This window comes from Punica granatum, chromosome 7 (genome assembly GCF_007655135.1).
Source record: "Punica granatum isolate Tunisia-2019 chromosome 7, ASM765513v2, whole genome shotgun sequence".
Lineage (NCBI taxonomy): Eukaryota > Viridiplantae > Streptophyta > Magnoliopsida > Myrtales > Lythraceae > Punica > Punica granatum.
In genome coordinates, this window is record NC_045133.1 from 5,319,050 (window position 1) to 5,339,101 (window position 20,052).

At 38.3% G+C, this 20,052-nt stretch overlaps 2 protein-coding genes across 2 annotated transcripts; one reads left to right on the forward strand and one right to left on the reverse strand.

Moving 5' to 3' along the window:
• Positions 1-1,224: 1,224 nt before the first annotated feature.
• On the forward strand, positions 1,225-3,110 carry LOC116213458 (pentatricopeptide repeat-containing protein At3g42630). The gene has a single exon (XM_031548412.1). It carries the CDS (start codon positions 1,531-1,533, stop codon positions 2,725-2,727), a length of 1,197 nt encoding a protein of 398 aa, XP_031404272.1. The 5' UTR covers positions 1,225-1,530; the 3' UTR covers positions 2,728-3,110.
• LOC116213457 (myosin-6-like) lies at positions 2,995-16,319 on the reverse strand. Its single transcript, XM_031548411.1, has 39 exons — positions 15,893-16,319; positions 13,506-13,619; positions 13,248-13,391; positions 13,025-13,170; positions 12,788-12,944; positions 12,649-12,707; positions 12,365-12,524; positions 11,691-11,840; positions 11,473-11,609; positions 11,246-11,392; positions 11,060-11,161; positions 10,528-10,585; positions 10,315-10,416; positions 10,049-10,086; positions 9,833-9,959; positions 9,584-9,754; positions 9,319-9,450; positions 9,125-9,234; positions 8,937-8,997; positions 8,684-8,861; positions 8,079-8,284; positions 7,803-7,922; positions 7,570-7,668; positions 7,265-7,477; positions 7,043-7,182; positions 6,806-6,920; positions 6,649-6,693; positions 6,466-6,546; positions 6,213-6,383; positions 5,957-6,106; positions 5,360-5,548; positions 5,105-5,233; positions 4,934-5,004; positions 4,753-4,852; positions 4,600-4,656; positions 4,449-4,505; positions 4,272-4,352; positions 4,091-4,173; positions 2,995-3,513 (listed from the first exon to the last, which is right to left on the reverse strand). Exons 1-39 carry the CDS (start codon positions 15,893-15,895, stop codon positions 3,399-3,401), a joined length of 4,518 nt encoding a protein of 1,505 aa, XP_031404271.1. The 5' UTR covers positions 15,896-16,319; the 3' UTR covers positions 2,995-3,398.
• Between the last annotated feature and the right edge of the window lie 3,733 nt (positions 16,320-20,052).

A 20,052-nucleotide genomic window follows, 5' to 3' on the forward strand; every position in this document is an offset into this window, starting at 1 on the left:
GAAATGTGCGCATGTTTGTTTCCCCCTGTCAAATTGAGGAAGGAAAATCTAAATTAGAGGGAGTGAGACTGAGGGAGGCATGAGAGTGAGGGCTAATTTGTCTATGTAGGGACAGGCACTCGTGGGCCGTTATATGGGTTGGGCCCAAGAAAAGGGCCCAACATAGCTCAGATGGGACGGCCGTAGGATTTCTTGTGGCTGAGAATGTGAGATTAAACTGAAGTGGACTTTGGGGGACCTCTCATTGAATTTGGAATGAGGGGTATGGACCAATTACAGTGTGTCCAAAACTGGACCCAAATTGTATATATATATATATATATATATTCACATACACGCACACATAGATACACATATAGATAGATGGATGGATGGATAGGAGAATACCCAAGTGGGCTCATTCACATCCAATTTAGTCCAACGTGAAAAGATCTATGATCTATCCACTGGCTAGCTGCACGTGCACATAATAGTAAAAGGCATTGCGGAAGGGAACAAAAGAAATCCTGAAATCCTCTGCATATTGATGCAGTCTCGATGTCGTCTGTTATGTTCGAATAACACAATTTACATCTTTCTCTTACACGTGTCGAGATAGATTGATATGAAAAGAATCATTTTTCTAGTATGAATTGGAATTTTGAGGAAAGGACGAGACTTCATGAAACTGATACATTAGACATCTCAATTGATCCGAGACAGTGAAAGAGGACATAGCTGTGTCATCTAAGTGGTCGATGATGACCACGACTTCCACTCGGGGCACCTGAAGAGATGGAAATTTCCCAGATGCCACATGGCAAAGGTCCCGAACCAAGTCGGGCCACGCCGAGTAGGTCGTAACAATAAGTGAGATCACAGTTGTGCTAGTTTGAATATTAAGTGTGTGTATCCATCTTAAGGTGGTCCTTCTGCTCCTCCCGGCAAAGTCCAAGGAATTTTTGGTCCCTAAGTACGGTGAAAGCACTTGGGCATTCCGTGGATGCATTAGGGCAAGACCATGTGAATTCCTCATGGGTTGATCCAACTCCATCAGGAGATTTTCTTTCACTGCTCATTTATTGCCTCCCCGGTATAAGTCAATCCCGACATGCCGAATCGATTGATTACGTCATCTAAATTCGTAGATCTGTGGGTTTTGTATAAAGGGGTCGGCAACGTTTCGTGGCTTAATTTTTCTGGCACGTGTAGAAGGCCCCGGGTCCGTTACAATCTAGCTGGTAGACTTATTCATGACAACCCGATAAGTGTTCGGAAGAGCAACCGGTCTTATTACAATTTTTGCCAATGCCAAAAAATTGCCGGACTCGGTGATCGATCGTGCTCGGTAACAACCGTACATGGATTTTCTTCTCATTTGGCCCAATGGGCCTGACTCGGCCCAATAGTATAAGGCCTTGGGCCTCGAGAGATGTCGATCGAGAGAGAGAGAGAGAGTTCGTCTTCGTCCCTACTGACCACTCTTTTCTGCTACTCTGCCATCGATGAGTCGAAGCTTTCCTTCGCCATTCACTTCTTCCCCTTCCAAAAATGGCGTTCTCCGCAAACCCACCTCACCATTTCCATCCCCTGCACAGAAAGGTTTCTCCTTGTCGCCCCATCAGAGCCAACAATCCCAAGAATTTCCCTTCCTTTACCCACAGACCCATCTCATCATCTTCTTCCCGGGACGCTCATGGACTGATGAAGAAGGAGACATCCTTCCCCAGCGGCTGTCCGTACTCTTCCATGATTCTGGGTTATGCAAGAAACGGCCTTTTGCCTCAAGCAATGGAGGTTTGGGAGCAGATGATCTACAGCTCCTATGTGCCCAGCAGTGAAGTAGTGTCAGAGCTAATGGATGCTCTTGCAAGCTCTGGTCAGTTCAATGTCGCGAATCGAATTCTGAACCAGGTGAGCAGAAAGGCCCCCAGACCGTTGCCGGGATTGTATACCGCGGCGATCTCTTGCTTCGGGAAGGGTGGTCAGCTCCAGCTGATGAATGCCACATTCAAGAAAATGGTGTCACTGGGTGTCAAGCTAGATTCTGCAACAGGGAATGAGGTGATCAGATGTTACAGCAGTTATGGGACATTGGAAGACATGGAAACTGCTTACAGTGTGCTGAAGCAGTCCAGGCATCTGATTCAGGAACAAGGAGTCAGGTCCATGTCAATGGCGTACATCAGGGAGGGGAAGTTCTTCAGGTTAGGGGAGTTTGTGAGGGACGTGGGGCTTGGTAGGAGAGACCTTGGAAACCTCTTATGGAACGTCCTGCTGCTGTCCTTTGCTGTGAACTTCAAGATGAAGAGCTTGCAGAGGGAGTTCCTGAGGATGACCCGGTCGGGATTTGTTCCCGACATTGATACCTTCAACATCAGAATGCTGGCATTCTCCAGGATGTCCCTCTTCTGGGACCTCCACCTGAGCCTGCAGCATATGGAACATGGAGGTGTTGTTCCTGACCTTGTCACTGTTGGCTGTGTTGTTGATGCTTACTTGGAGAGGAAGCTTGGGAGGAATCTCGGGTTCGCCCTGAAGAGGTTGAGTTTGGATGATCCTGCTGAAGTTTCGACCGACCCACTCGTGTTCGAGGCATTTGGGAAAGGGGACTTCCACTTGAGCTCCGAGGCGTTCATGGAGTTCGATAGTAGGAAGAGGAAGAATGGGGGCTGGAGTTACAGGGACTTGGTTGCAGTGTATCTCAAGAAGCAGAGCAGAAGGGAATGCATTTTCTGGAATTACTAAGTACATAGAAGGTCCATCTGTTCTCCCGGAATTTTGCCTCAGCCAAACCGGAAATTTTCCACATAGCCCGAGCCGCCCAGAAGGTTCCACTCTCGTGGATAGACCAGGTCTTCACCTAGACCACAAGGGAAGTTTTCCTGATAGCCTAAGACGGTTGTGAAGTTTCCAATTCCTAGACAGACCCAAGTCTAGGATTAGGAAGATTCTACCGACATCGAACCAACCAGTTGTTGATCGGTATGTTTGAAGAAGTACATGGGACTGTGATAACCAAAACCAAAATATAATTTCTTTCATTACTTTGTAGACAATATTAATATGTTTGTAACTTTGTACATTGACACTTTGGAGTGGAGAGGTAGAAATTTTCTCAGCCACCAAAACAAATGACCAGAAATGAGAAATATACACATTGCCTGTAGTGTGTGTTATATAACTTGCCAGCAAAACAAAACCAATGCCAAAAAAAAGAATGCTTCGAACTCGACCAAAAACTATATCCCTGCCTCGCACGACTACGCATATTTCTACATTTTGAGTATTAATTAACAAATGAAAAAATAGACATGTGGCAGGGCACGGATATCGAGCGGATTGAATGAAAATGACAGCGATCCTAGAGCGGGAGCTTTAATATGCTGAGAGGATCGCATTCAATGCTTCCCATAGCCTTACTCGTACAAAAACTGGAAGGCTGGGTTTTCGAGAAGCTCCTCCACAGGTTTTACGTCCTCGAAATCCTTCTCTAGCATCGAATTGGAGAGCTCATCCACAGAGAATGGGATGCTGCAAGTGAAAGGAAATAATCATCATCTATTAATATTCTCACTGCAAGATGTTTGATCAAGGAGATTGTGCATATAGATTCTATATCAAGATTCCCAGCCCCAAAACAATCTCCTGCAACAATCCATTAGTTTTCACTAATAGAGCAAACACTGAATCCACCCGAGCTATAGGCTCAATAGGTCAAACGGGATTGATTATAATACAAGTTTCATAATCCTCCTACTAATTACAAGGTACAAAGGCCCTCGAATATTGATAAAATTATAGAGAAGGCCATTCTGAGTTTGGAGGACTAAGGAGGAAGATTATAAGGATTTAGCTTTATCATTTTAAGGAAACAAGAACTGGTATAGAGCAAGAACCAACCCGTTCACGGACAGGACCAGCAGGCCCACTCGTCTGATTTTTAGGACAAAAATGCATGTAATTTGCTTCTTCAATAAAACTTTAAATTTCCTAGTTTACTATCTTGTCATGTTAACAAGGTTAAGATGAATTTATACAGGATTAAATCATCACGGACCAAACATTACCCAGAACGAATTAAGATGCACCAAATGAAAATAAATCTCACCTGGAATTGTCGTCCAACAAAAAGGAGTTGCTGATGGCACTGTTGGAGTCCTCTGTCATCAGTACTCTCATGCTGGAAATCACCTATACGAACCATTTTGAGCGGTTTCTTAGTATGTAAATTTCACGATAACTTAAAATATTACCAACTCCATGGAGGAAAATTGGTCTTAGATACGTACTGCAGGAGAGACACTCCTAGTATTGTAGCTATCATCCCAGTAAAGTGTACATATTCTGTACAGCTGCTGGACGCTGAGGATCTGAGCAAACGAGAACAGACATATAAATGAGACATGAGCATACATAATAGACGAGCCTCTCAACTGACACAGAGAGATAGGGAGAAAGAGTTTTACAGGGCAGAGATCATTGGTGATTTCATCATATGAGATTCGGTATTTCTGATGTATAACCTGTCATTCACATGAACAAAGTGAGGTGATATGTTATAAAAGATAATTCTCAGACAAACTACATGCTTTGAGGGATTGAAGATAAAGATCATACCAAGAACCCGACAGCTTGTCGAATGTGTTTGAGCTCTTCCCAAGATGAGCCAGCATACTGGAACAGAAAAGGGGGGAAAAAGAAATTCAGTCTACGTGCACTCTTACTTCTTAGTAGGTAAGATAAAATATGCAAGACTGAAATGGCAAGCACCTCTTCTTTTGCTTGAGCACACCACAACTCCAGCTCAGCTAACCCTGCTTTTACGTATTCACCATTGCTAAAAGTACAGCATTCTCGTCGCAGAAGCAGGCTGAAATAATACCATGAATTATGTAAAAGATCTCCTTAGTGGAGTATAACCGAGAAACATATCAAAGAAAAGAAAAGTTACCTGTTGAATAACTGAACATTGATGAAGGAGAAAGTCTGAGTATAGATCTTCTGCACCAAAATTGGGGGCACCTTAAACACAAACAGATAACCATAAGCTTCATCAGTACGATGCAGATTATTGTACATAAATAAGAACTGAAAGAAGAAGAGAGAAGAAAAGAGAGCCTACAAAATTTTCCTTCAGGGTACAGAGGAGAGTGTTCAGGCTATCAATGATGCTCTGCCAGTGATTTGATGGAGAATCTTTTCCGAAGGACCGTCCAGATCTCAGTACACTCCCCTTGGAAGTTCTCGGTGCCTAAAAAATTTATAAGGTAGAGTTCAATGACATTGAAGTACCAATGTAAGTAAAAGTACCAAACAACCAATACATGTAAAGGTTTTCCAGCATGAGAATTGAACGGTAAACAGAGTTCACAAGTACTTGGATGCAAAGAGAAAGCAAAGATGACAGCTCCTTCTTCAAGTTATCTCTGATGATTCCATAGATCTTCTCCACGTATGCTGTGAGCTGCTGCTTAAAGAGCAAAGCCGGGTACTTGGCCTCAACTTGGCGCACTACAGTGGCTGCAGCGGCAGCAAGGTGGGCAGAAGAGGGGGATGAACGGAATCCCTGGAGAAAACAAGCATTTCTTAATAAACAGTTGAAATTCAAGAAACGTGTCATCAATTCTCCTGCAAATTTTAAAGCGTATACTACAGTCAGCCCTTGGTGATTTCCTCACAATAACAAAGAACAGCCCTATCAAAAAGAGAAACGGCTAACATAGCCCCAAAAAAATTGGGTGCCTCTAACAACAGTGGCGCCACTTGGCAATGAAGTATCAACTTGCATCAGCTAAATATGACAATGATTATATAAAAAGTCATGGTTATTGCTTCAAATGTTTTAACAACCCCAACATAATAGTTCCTAGTGATTTGCAGCAATACATTGTGCAAACATTTGGAAATATGCAATCAAAACTCCCCTAACAAACTCAAATTAAACTTAATAAAATGATGAATGAATCTCCCCCACCATAGTCATTCTCCCGAACAACGAGGTAGGAGCTGGAGGTTTCCGAGTCGATCCCGTTGATCCTGCAGCCTTCAAACTCTTTTGGAGCAAGAACAACAATACCGATGTATTTGACAACCAATAAGCCATATGATCATTATTATCTTCACTCTGCCAAAAAAAAAAAGGGAAGCTCACATGACCCCAAATGTGACAGCAGAAAGGAAAGGAACCGAATAGAAATCTAAGAAGATCCCAATGAGGGAAAATATTTCACCTCAATTGCTGAACCTATCATCTGAATGAGCCGATCAAACACACTTGTCCTCTCAGCTTCGAAAGATTTCCAATTGAGAAGACATTTATAGATTGTGAAGGCTGCAATGGGCTTCCCATGACTGAAGCCGATGTTCTTCGTAACACAACCAATAAGTGCATCGATGCTCTCCTACAGACATGTTTGACATACTGTAAGAAAGACTGGAGACAAACTAAGAGAGCATAACCATAATTTTATGCAGATTAAACACCTGCTGACGCTCAATGTGGGATCTCCTAAACTTGCTATCAGACTCTGTGCCATACTTCTTAATTGGGCTAGGAGTTTGTTCCTGCGCAAATAGTTTTTTATATCATTTACAGATATTGATAGTACTTGGATCTCTAATCAGTATGACTATAGATAGCAAAGAATAAAGAGAAAAGAATATTACAACTGTCCTGTTCTCTTCAATTGCATGGTGCCCATTTTCCACATTCTGCTTATTTATAAAAAAAAAAAGAAAAAGAAAAAAAGAAAGAGCAAATGGTAAATCTTAGGTCAGAAAGAGTTAAAGACAATGCATGAGATCTCTGCGGGCACATGCTTACCTTAGGCACTGGAGTGGATAAGTTATCTGCATTCATCTTCACAGGCGAGTTCAGCAACGTTTGCTGCCGAAGTATTTGGTTCTCAGATTCCATGTCGGAGATCTTTTCTGCGAGCCTGCAGGTCAGGAAAAAGAATTTGTACATAAAATTGGAAAGAACAGAAGCAAAAGATAAACTGAGAAGGTGTGGATGCAGGCCAATTGAAAGAAAGGAGAACAGGGTTTGGGAGATTAGAACCTCTGCATATCAGTTTTCATCTGCACTAATTTTGATTCTGCGTCCATAGCCTGCTTTAACCTTTCTTCGCTAATCTTTCTCGTCTCCTCATACTTCTTCTCAGTGTCATCAATTTTCTTTTCCAGTGAATTCACTAAAGCCTACAATAAAATTAAGAATAAAGTAAGCCACAAGTAAAGACGGGTAATCATTAAATAATCGATACATTGTCAGCCTCCTTACTTTGAGTTTCTCATTTTCACTTGTGAGCTTCTCCATCGATGCATTGTCTATGACTGGAACCTCCTGTATAACTGGGGCTATCTCTGCTGACTTCTTAGCGGCTTCACGTTCCTTGTGAAGCATTTCTTTGGTTTCTTTGAACTGAAGCTGCATCTCCTGCAATGCAGACTGTAGCTTCACGTTTTCTTGATTTTTCGCTTCTTCCAGGTCAGCCTATAAAACAACCAATGAAGGAAAAAAGTTGAAGAGTACGTATTGAAAAGAAAAGATCACATAATTGTGAATGATGTAGCTGTCACACTTACTCTCATTCGTTTCTCCAATTGTAGCCTCCATGTGAGTTCTTCCACTTGCTTTTCTAACTTATTCTTTGCAGCCTGAAGAGCTCCAGTTTCTCTCGCAGCCTGTACATAAAAATTCAGTGCAAATATGTTCAAGTGGTTTATTCCAAATTTGCGCTGATATCGAAATATTTCACTAACAGTATTGGAAATGGAAAAAAATTTAACTCTAAATCGTTTAAAAGACAAGTAATCACCATCTTAAGCTTCCGCAATTCCTTGCGAGCAACTCTCCCCCTCCAAGCACATTGCGTAATGATTGCTGCTTTCTTTGTCTTCAAGTAGCGTGTACGTGCCAAGTATTGACGGCAATGACTCTGCAACAAAGCAAAATTACCATTTATATTCAAACAGTCAGAACATGAGGTAATAATATTTTTTTGAGAATTAAGAACATGAGGCAATAATACAGACGCTGAATATCTTCCTGAATGCAAAGGGTGACGGATATAGCTTAAAGAGTGGAAAGTAACCTGAATAATAACAGCAGCCTTAATCTGTCTTCTCAAGCGTAACTCATTCCTAGCAGCCATCCCACGCATCCCTGTCTGAATTGAAATGGCAGAAGAGCACAAGTCTGTATATGCTTTTCTCGCCAAATGCATTCGGTAATTCTTCTGAATCTTCAAGCAGGATGCTTCCCGGCGCATACTCTCGTAAGTTGCACGTGCAAGTTGTCCTAGGATAGACCAAAAGAAAAGTCAGTTCTACTTGCCATAGTTTAAAAACTGGACCTGAGTGGTCCAGAGTCAGGACCCCTCTCAGTTCTTGGAACCATGTCAGCAGGGAAGACCATTGGACCATAAGAACAGCAAGTCAATGCCAATTCTCCCAATGAATTAGCCAGCTCTTGCTTTTAACTGGTTATGTATTCCCTTAACATTTATCAAATATGTAATTTTACTACAGCATATATATTTATAGCAAATCCAATTGGACCCTGCATTCCACCATGAATATATGGCTTGGCCAGCTTATTGTCCTACTGAAACTGTGGTTTTGACTCTTCAGTTAACCACTAATCTGTAGTCAGTTTTTCCATGTTTGAAAGAGAAGCGCAATAGCATAAATCATATACCTCTACATACAGCCTGCATCTGCATAGCAGACCAGCGCAGTGAGAGGAAACTCCGTCGAGCCAAATAAGAACGAGTCTTCCTCTGTATAATGCTCGCTGACCTCCCCAAGACCTCAGTCCTTCGAGCATCCAGTTCTGCCATTTGACCGGCTCTCAGAAACACTTTTGTCTTACCAATCTGAAAATTAAATCAGGTTCAGTTAACTGCCAATTAAAAACTGATGAAGATATCCAGAAATGCTGAATTAAGTACCTGATAACCCTCCAATCCCACCTTCTCCAGCAGCCTCTTGCAAACTGTGATCTCATCAGAACTAACATATATATAAAAGAAAAAAAAAAGGAGTCAGGCAAAAACTCATTTGTACACCTTTATCAATGACAACCAAACATAAACTCATATCTGCATACATAGAAATGTAAGGAGGTTACAATATTTACCTCCCATCTAGAACTTCGGGAGCAAGGATGCCAAATCTGTCTACAAACTCAAAGAAGGGCCTTCTTGTAGGGTACCCTGCACAACTGATTCGAATTGCCTCCATGACACCCTGTTACCATAAAAAACTTGAACGTAAGATTTAAACATGAAATGCTTAAATTTCAAATTTTGCTGAAGAAGCTCTTAGTCTTACCCCACAACGTAGTTGCTGAAGGACATTTTTGCTCTCGAAGATGGCGGGCTTCAAAAGATTATTTGGCTTTACACAGCGGATATAATGTGGCTCAGTAGAACTCAGTGTTTCGAGGAGTGCTTGTAATTGTTGCTGGGTTTAGAAAGACAGGCAGGTTCAGAATGTGACAGAAGAAATGAGAAACAGATAATAATAGAATCACTTATCGGAAAAAAAAAAAAATAGGAACACAATTGCCTTCGTCAGGAATTGAATACAATTGTACCTTGAAGCGAGATCCTATTGAGGAGAATTTTGATTGTTTGGAAGATTCCTCAGCCAAAGTTGGGAACAAACCAGCCACAAAAGAACACTTGGAAGCGCTCAGGAGTGCCTGATGTTCTGCAACAACATAGTCCTTGTTCTTGTCCAAAAACAATTCCGTCTGATAAGTGACCTGAAACCGAAATTTCACTTCGTTAGTGAAAATTGATAATTTATTCAATCTCCACGACTTCAATGAGGGCATGCTTACATCTCCAGCATAATGGCAGATTGTGAAGTCACTACGGGCCAATTTGGGCTTGCTGAAGCGCTTGTGGTTCTTAAATGTCTGATACAGCTTCTGAGCAAATGTATCGTGAGTTGATCTTGGAAACATGCTACAGAATGCAAACTTAGAGTAAACAAGATATGCATTTTAAATAATAAAGCAGCTACAGAGGTTGCTTTTAATAAATAATGTACTGACCAAGCTTCATCAAGAAGAGCAATTATCCCACCGGGTTTCTGTAAGGTAAAAAACATTATCATTAATAGACCATCAGGAACAGAAAACCTATCTGCTAAGAAAATGAACTAGTTATGGTGACCTGGCCAAACAAGAGAGCGTATGATCGTTCTGAATGCACAGTTATATCGACAACAGAAGAAAGATCTATTTGTCTAGCTAGAGAACAAATAAATTGCAAATAGAAATAGATAGCACAATAATAATATCATGGTCAACTCTACTACCTTCTCAATGAGGTCGAGAACATCTTGATTATCGACAAAGTCAATGTAGCTCCAGTCAATTTCTTCTTTGGTGTACTCTTCTTGTTCCATTTTGAAAACGTGCTGATAAATCAAGATGGAAAAGCCATTAGAATGGAACAATCAGAAATGATGAACTCAAGAAACAATAATAATGAAACAAGACAGTCCTCATTTTCCCTTGGAGAGACAAACCTGATTAAAATGTTGTTGGAGTTTCTCATTTGTCAAGTTGATGCAAAATTGCTCAAAGCTGCAAAAATCCACAAGATGGAGAACACCATCATTTTTCATACTCTAGCAAGCACCTTCAAAAGGTAAATAATTCCCAGAAATCCTTCCTTCTGCATCGACTTAGAATCACTAGTCTTTTCAAGAAAACAGAAATAGCCAAATAACCAAAAAATTTATTGCCTTTGTAAGGGATAACCCTGTTATCAATTTGGCCTTATGGATGAAAGGTTTGGGAATTCAGGAAATGGCAAACATGATTAGACGGAGACCAAGGCAGAGAAAAAGGACAGACAGGAAGGAAAAGAATTAGGGATCGAAAAGGATAAGAGGAACTACTGAGTTAGTTTTATTCTAAATTATCAAAAACTTTAGTTGTCATTGACTTTTAAAAACTCTCATTTGCTGAAAGATTCAATTTCGTTCTTATTGGTCCCTTCAAGATGGCCACCTTTTGTAATCTTAAAATATCCAAGGAATTTAACTGGTTAGTAACCTGTTTGTGTTGAAACTCTCGAACCCATATATGTCCAAAACACCAATCAAGGACTTTGATTCAGGATCTTGACCAATCGAGCTATTAATCTTGTCCACAATCCTGTACAACAATTAAGAACAGCTTAAGATTCCACAGACATGATTTTCACAGTTTAAAGCCCCATGAAAGCTCCAACAGACTTACCAGTCAAACAACCTTGAGTAGACAATTTTTGCCAAAGAATCTCTGCTTTGAACTGCATTCTCTGGATCCAACCATTTTGTAATAGTTTCATCACGAGTTACAATCACACGCTTGCAGAGAGAATCTTCAAGCGCCTTTGCATCACACCTAAGAGAAAGTTTATGTCAGAAAGCTAAGTTTCGTTAACCGACAACGAGTAACACCGTATGAGATTCATCCATATGTACATGAAAAGCTCAGCGGCAGTTCTCAGGTGAAACCAAGACTTCTCGTCCTTGGGCGTAGATGAGTCTGTCTCTTTTCCTTTAATGAACTCGATATTTCCAAGATGGAGAATTGCAGCAACAACTTGAAAAATTGCATCCTAGTAAAAGCTCATATTAGTTATTGGAACCATTGAGAATGATCACCAAAATGAACCAATTGAAACTTCCAGTAAGTATACCTGCTCAGCAGAACTTATTCCAACAATTTCCATAGCCCTTCTTGTTGCTAAATACTCCTTAGACTCATCAAGACCTTCCAACTGGAAGCAATTTGACTGGTTTAAATAATGGAATGTTCTCGGATGTCCTAACTTGAACCGCCGAATGTCCTGTGAGCAGTTGATTTCCATTATGAGTTTTCTAAAGTTATATGTAATGCAAAATTACGGACTTGAAATTGTGGGAGACAGAGACTGTCTTAGGCATCATAAGCTTTCCAAATAAAGAGAATATAATAGATGTCCTTCAAAGAACTTCCCTACAAGTTGATGCCTTTGCTGAAACTACTCTGATTGCTTATTCCGAAACATATTTCTTCTCAAAAGGGGAAAAAAAAATAATAAGATGTTATCTGAAGCACTTCAAAAAGAAAATGAAGGGACAATTGATACTATTCAAACGAGATGTTAAATTATATGGCTGTTTGAAAACCTTTCACATACTACCTTTCCTCCGTGAAAATAGATTTCTCTCGGGGAGAAGAGGTGATGGCTAAATACGTGGTAAGATACCGTACATCAAGAAGGTCTCTAGCATGACTAAGAACTACTATCCCAAAATATTTCTTCCCCTCTTTGTGTGATAATATATGAAATTTGATTCTTTGAGAGGAAAAGTAAATTCCAACTCTCACCTCCGGTGGTGCAGCACAAAGCATGTAGAAACAGTGATAATTTCTCTCAGGATCGGACACCTGACAAACACGTGATCTTTCCAGTAAATAAGTCCTGATAGCTGCTCCCGAGATCCTCCCCTTCCGGTCAAACTGAATCTCCACGAACTTACCGAACCGACTGAAATAAGTTCAAGAGATACCCACAAAACTCAGAAGGAAAAAGACAGGCATCACATGCATAATTCTTAGCATATCCATACTATGAAGCAAAATTTAACACACATGAACAAAGCTAACCCAACCTTGAGTTATTATTTCTGACGGTCTTTGCATTACCAAATGCTTCTAACACCGGATTAGACTGCAAAAATAGATAGCAAATCGATAAGATAACATTACCACATATTCAAATCCTACAAAGTAAGATCTACATGTTCTTACCTCTAAGACTTGCTGTTCAACAGTTCTTCCTTCTGATACAGCTCTTCCTCCCATATAAGCAAGATAACGCATAAGCAACTTCGTACTTTCCGTTTTACCTGCTCCACTCTCCCCACTAACTAAAATGGACTGACTCTTCTCCTCATTAATCATGAGTCTACACGACAAAACATTGATTTTCCATTATTTTGATGGATAAAGATCTATAAAAACTTGGAATGAGAATTTAATGAGTACCTATAAGCAGCATCTGCAACGGCAAAAGGGTGTGGACTCAACTCACCAAAAGCAGCTCCTTTATACTGAGCCATCATGTGGCTATCATAGAGGTGAGGTAATTTTGTGAAAGGATTTACAGCAATCAATATATTTCCTGTATATGTCTGAACCACACCACAGAGTATCAGTTAACAATATTGAAAAGTCTATCACGATAAGTCAAATAATAAGGAGAGCTTACATATATTTCATTCATATCATATCGTGATCTTAGATTTTGCAGGACGCCTGGTTCGTGCAAATAAGCGAGCTTCGTCATGTCATCCACTCCACATGGTGGAGCTTCGGTGTCTTTAGCGTACACATTTGAGGCCTTCACAAGCACCTATTTTATATCACAACAAAAGTTTGTGGACCAGATTAGCACAAAGGGTAATTTCAGACTAATTAATGTTGCAAACTAAGTGCCCCCGAGATTTTCTTGTGAAGCAGCACTCACCGTCTTGCCTGAAGTGCACAGGACCTTGAGCTCCTCTCCTTTAACTTCTAAAACCTCACCATCTATCCAAGCTACGTCGGGATCTTCCACCCAAGCGAAAGATCCAACAGTAGCCTACAAGATATAGAGTGAATAACAAGTTAATAATTTCAATACAACTGTATTTGTACTAAGGTGGGTTTTGGAGGAATTATAGACAGAATATGGAGTAGAACTGTGTGTAAGATTGTCCCATTTCATCTGTTGATTCCATTCAGAAGATCTATCCATTCCTTCACATCACACATGACAAAGGGTACTTGTATTTGACAGGTCAAGTAAGAAGTCCATCTCAACTTGCTACACTTAGTCCGCATAACACGGAAGTGGGTAAAGTATTAAGAAGTTGCTTTACCGATAATGCAACAAGCCTCTCACAGTCATCCAATACAATACATACCCAAAAGGCCATGACGCCTAGGATGAGAAGCAAATACCACATGAACCGTTTCTAATGCTACGTTTGGTTTGTAAGTAACATTTTAAAATCAAATTTTGATTTTGAAAAAGAGTGGTATAAATGGTTATGTATGGGACCTACCCTTTGACCTTGTATGAGTTATGTGATTTTGATTTTGAAAAAGAGTGGTATAAAGGGAGCCCACCCTTTGACTTTGTATGAGTTATTTTGTTTTATTGTGGGTAGAATTAAGTTAAAGTGAGATTTTAAAATCTCACTTTGAATCCAAACGGAGCATAAACATATTGTAAAAGTCCAACCAATCACCTTGAAAATTCGGTTCTAAACTTATTGAGAGAAATCCAATCACCTTCAAAAATCAATGCAAATGGCATGTTCTAGGGGCTACAATCCTATCTGTCACATTATTCTATAATCTATAGTAGTATTTCATGAAAAGAAGTAGCTGTTATATATGAAATTAGGTTGCCCTGTCAAGAGGTTGAAGTACACAACTAAGCAGTAAATTACGAGGTCAAGTTAATTGCAAATGAAAACAGCCCCAGATGGTAGGAAAAGAAGGAAAAAGGAGCATAAACTCTGAATGTTTCAATAGCATAGGTAAGAAAAGATTTTCAGTATGAGATGAAGGTGATATATCTTCTGAATAAGTTAGTGCCCAAGATAATAAACTGCAATTTCTGATGTCCTCAATTGAAAGGCCTTTCAAGCATCTGATTAAACTGAATTGTAACATTAAGTTATGCTTTACATTCAATAATTACAAAACACATATCAATAAGATTGTTATTAATGTATGAAAGGAAAAAATCGCTCCCAAAGTAAACAACAGGAAGCAAAATTAACTCTTAATCAATGAAATTTTCACTTTAAAGACCAAACTAAATGCAAATTTAAACTAAGAGATACACAAATGCCATCATGAAAATATGAGCGAACGCTAGATTGGAAGTGTCGATTTAACAAACACCAAAAAAACTGGCCCAAGCAGAATCAATTTCATCAAGGCATAGCACTTCAAATTCAAGTCAAAATTAGTCAAAACTCCTCCTCGGCAAGCTTTCCATCCACATTTCATGAACACCCCAAATGTGCCCTGAGTATAAGCAACCACGTCAAGACACACCACTCCAACTTCAGGTCAATATAGCGTTGTTATTCAGCTAAAAGCCTAAAACTTCTCGAGTGCATATCTTTGAATCCTATTTCATAAATATTCACAACATGTCGCAGCTAAATGCAACCACAGTGAAACATATCATTTCAGATTCCAAGTCAAAATTAGTCTTCAATTGAAACTTCTTGCATAGATGAACTTTGGTCCGAAATTCATAACAAACCCAATGCATGCCACGGTTGAATCAATCACATTATACAATATTTCAATTTAAGTCAGCACTATTTCACTAAGATTTTTCTCTGTAGACTAAATAGTAATCCTTCATAGACACCAGAATGCAAACCAAGAAGAACCAACAATCCATTAAGGATTACCACCTCAAATTCAAGTCGACGCTAGTCCTATAACTCAAACATTATCCATACACAGGTCATAATCCGAAAATGCATAAACACTCCAAATGCACCACAATGTTAATTAATCACGTTAGAAATGCAAAGACCACTTCAAATTCATGTCAAAACCAGTATTCATCAACGATGTTTCTCCAAAATCCCAATCTACTGGTTGCATTTTGCATTTGCTGAGCTGGCTCATAAATCGGGATGCCATTAACAAAGAAAAAAAGAAAAGATTCAATCTAAACTTCAGCTAAACCGTAGAACAGTGATGTGAGGATAAAACGAAAATCTCCCACAAAAATTTTCCCGAATAATAACCAGAAGGGCCTCATTGAAACAGAAAAAAGATCAAAACTTTGGCACGAAAAACGGTCCAAGAAGTCACGAGACGGTGAGATGAGATTACCATCTGGACTTTGACTGCGATCTAGTCAGAACTCCGGGCTGCTCCCTCGATCTGCTCCCGACCCTCCAACAACGATCATCAAACTGACCGGCGGCACACACACTGCACCCCCGCCTCCTCAATCCCAATCCTTCCCACCCCTTCAAACGACGGACCCGGAGAAATGCCGGGCAAGCAATACGGATCCAAGAAAATGGAGAGAGCTTGGACCCTTCAATGACAGCAAAATTACGTGACGACCAGGTTAAGCTCAGAGCCCTTCCTCCCCAGCGTTTCCCCTTCTCTTCTTCGCAAGCTCGATTTTTCGGAGATTTTATTTTCTGAATTAATTTTTATTTTTTTTATTTATATATATATTTTTCTTCGGCTCTGTGTCGTCTTTGCTTCGTCTTCTCCTCTGCCTCTTCTTCCTTCTCCGTCTCCCACCACTTCGGGCTTTGTCTAAGTGAGTTTATTTAATTAATTAATAATAATCGGTGATTAAGGGTTTAAGCTTGATTACCCGTTAAGACAAGAATGGAAAAGAAAGCCCCGGACTCCCGAAAATGTCCTTGGGTTTCAGGCAAAATAACGGAACTGCCGTGACACCTCAGACGCGGTCGGCTTTGAGTCGCAGAGGTGGTCCGAACGAAATCGAAAGTGCGGAGGCGGTAAATAATCGTCCGAAAATGATTAAAATAAAAGATCCGTTTATGTTTTAAATTTTAATTTCAAAAATAAAGGTCATAATAATAATTATATTATTATTTTACTAAAAGGAAAAGAAAATCAATGTAAGTTGATTCAAAATGTTGGGCGTTTGTTCCGCTTAAATAATATCTCCAGCTCGAATTTGTGAGAATGCAAAAAATTCACGTTGGGAGAGTTTTGTCCCTTAATGGGCCGATCCGTCTTGACTCGATTAATCATGGTCCAATTAAACTTTCGAATACTTGGATTCACTCAGAAAAAAGGAAAGAAAATTGTTTCTTTTATTCTTATGCATGACTTTATATTCCATCACGTCGAATTTTGTTTAATTAAATTACTCTATTGGAAGTGAGTAATTCTTGAATAAATACTAATCGGTCGATTAACACTTCACGTCCTCAATTTAGAGATAATCTTTGAAACTGTTGCTTGTAACTAGTTATCACAAAATTATCGACCTATTAAAATTTTAGTACGTTATCATAGAATTAAAGTGAAGCCGAAACGTTGCTATCATGGATTCGGTCTATCGGAAAGCTGGTAGGAAAAAGTATATATGTGTCTGCAAGCTCTTATTTGGTGAATATTGAATGCATAGATAGGGAAATTACTCGAAAAATTTGCGTGCGTATATTGATTAATTCTTTTGATATAGAATAAGTGTTTTTCTTTAGCAAAACTCTTAATATGTTCCTGCTATACACAGGATGTAGACTAATCAAATTGCAACACCTATTAAATACTGAATCCAACTTGAAGTAGAATAGGGCCGACTTCATATAATAAAAGTTATTTTAAAAACACTTTGGAACGTATTAACGCTTGATATACCGGAATGGTATAAAAAGTCAATTTATCATTTCACTTCATTTACTCTTTATAATGATTAAAAGAGAGCGTTCCAGACTTCCAGTTAATAATCGTTTTCCTTTAATTTGATTCTAAAATTATTCATTCATATTACCTTGTTTGGCAAATGAGTAATTTTTTAACTCTACTCTATTTATCTTTAATTCAAATTTTTTTTTTCAAATTTTTTTATCTTAACTATTATTCAATTTAATTATTAATACTAAATTCTCTTAATTATTCATTATTTTTTCCACAATTTAACAACACAACTATTACTTTTTTTCAATTATTCATTACTTTTTCTCACATTTTTCCATAATTCAATAATACAATTATTTCTTTTTTCCACTTATTATTACAGTCCAATTAAATATATATATATATATATATAGTTGGAATAGAGTTGAGTTAACTCAATTCCATTTCCAAACAAGACACTACTACGGCTTATATCAGTCTAACTAATTTTCATGTTTGTATCATATAATTTCTTATAAGCTTATATATCTAAATATACACCACATTTTGGTAAACAAATTAATTTATTTATTACATTCTTCTATATGTTCAAGTTCAACACAAAAGAGCATATATTCTCTCGATATAATTGTGAAAATCGTTCTATTCTTTTATATTATGGTGAACCAAACATGACTTTAAATCATTAAAATAGATGCATAATTACATAATAAATCATGCTTTTTCAATTGGTCTATGATTAAATCAAACATTATTATTTAAACTAGTTTTGCATTTTTGTTATATGCGACATATTAAGAAGATCAGAAATAACATTGCACTACCTCAATGGCTTGATCCGCGGCGGCAGGGCTCACCAATCTCGTGATTTTATTGGGTGTTGACCTGAACTGGATGATTAATCAAGAACCTATATATTTCTAATTATTATAAAATAGATGGAAAAATAAACGAATTAAAGTCAATATGATGTAGATTGTAAATGTGGAAAGCGGTAATTTCTTGTAATCCACTTGTACTTTTTGATATCATATATATATGTATATCAGTAGTTATTTTTACCCAATTTTTTTTAAATCTAGTTTTACCTACTGCATTCAATAGCGACTTATCACATGTACGATGTACCTCATAGCATAGCATATATTATTTTATTTTGTGGCAGTGAGGTCATTATTTTAGATACATAGTGTTATAATAAATTTTCAAGTGTTAATAATATTTATTTCTTTAATCGCTTAACGTCAATTTCCATGCTAAAAACGGGGTTCCGTCTCACGAGACGCATCATTAAATGCATCTAAAAAAACCAAAATTATTAAAAGAATTCAATCGAAGGAGATTAAGACATACATTGAAGAACGGGTATTAATATCCACACGATAAATCAGAGCACTATCTTTTTTTTCTTTTGGTGAATGTCATAGCACTATTTGAAATTATCAGTTTATGCATTTCTTAATTGTACTACATTGTATTTATATGTATATGTATATATATATACAAACCATTCGGCTTTGATAATGAATTATTCGAAGGGATAACAAATTCAAAATTTCATTAATTTGTTCGGAGATTTAACAATTAGTTATTTTTTCCTGCCGCGACATTTAGTTAATTAACTAACTGATATTCAAAGCTAACTATACTATAAATTGATAGCACATAAAAAGAAATTTAGGGAAAGAAAAGACTGAAAGATTCTCACTAACGTCACCTAGCAACTGTTAGATATACTAGTCATATCACATCAAGCGTAGGATGAAGAAGCTTTAGAAATGGAACCCCCTTAAATTGGAACCTCTATTTTATCTATATGAGTTTGGTAAATTTTTGTAATAGTTTTTCTAAAAGTTATGTAATTGTGACTTAAGTTGTAATTCTATATGATAAGGTATGATTATGTGCAAAGGTAGGTAGGATGGTCTTTTAGTTGGCAAAGAGTATATTTATGGTTTTCGAAATAAATCATTACACCAGTTTAAAAGATAGTCTCTCAAAGGAGCGTTCAATGTGCATGATATGTGAGCTTGTTAAAACCAAGTATATAAATACCCTGAGGACTATAACCGAAAAAAAAAAAATATATATATATATATACCGCGAGGACTGTACATAAATAAGATTCATTCTCATATACAAAAATATCAAACTAGTATCATTTTTCCTCACTAGAGACCGACTTGTGCGTTGAAAGGTTAAATCAAGTTGTAACCTTCCGTTTATCTTTTCATGGTGATTTTAGAGTTATTGTTGGCCGCCACGAGATTCATTATCCACAAAGAGCATGTTTACCAATCGGTTAAGTGTCGTTTCATACCCATCGAGTTCAGCTGCAAGATTTGTGATATTTGGACAAGATTTAAACCATATACTGGAGCGGAAAAGGAAGCTGCTGGGAGTGTTTGGTTGTCATTGGTGCGATAATGGACTGTGTTGCCATGACAATGGCCCATGCTGCCATGGCGATGTTCATCGGTTGGCCTGTGGATTTTTCAGGTGATTATATGTGTTTTCATTTGAAGGGGATTTCGTGATAAGTTAGAATATATTCGAGAACTTCTTTAAGTGTTTATCCCAATTTGAGGATTTTTCCATGCATATTTCAATGTTCTTTTTTTCTTTCTTCTCAATTTAAA

Coding starts and splice junctions, on each gene's coding strand:
- LOC116213458 (XM_031548412.1), top strand. CDS start 1,531: ATGGCGTTCTCCGCAAACCCACCTCACCATTTCCATCCCCTGCACAGA.
- LOC116213457 (XM_031548411.1), bottom strand. Junction 8,998..9,124: donor CCCGAAGTTCTAGATGGGAG/GTAAATATTGTA, acceptor TATATATGTTAG/TTCTGATGAGATCACAGTTT. Junction 4,853..4,933: donor AATGTTCAGTTATTCAACAG/GTAACTTTTCTT, acceptor GTATTATTTCAG/CCTGCTTCTGCGACGAGAAT.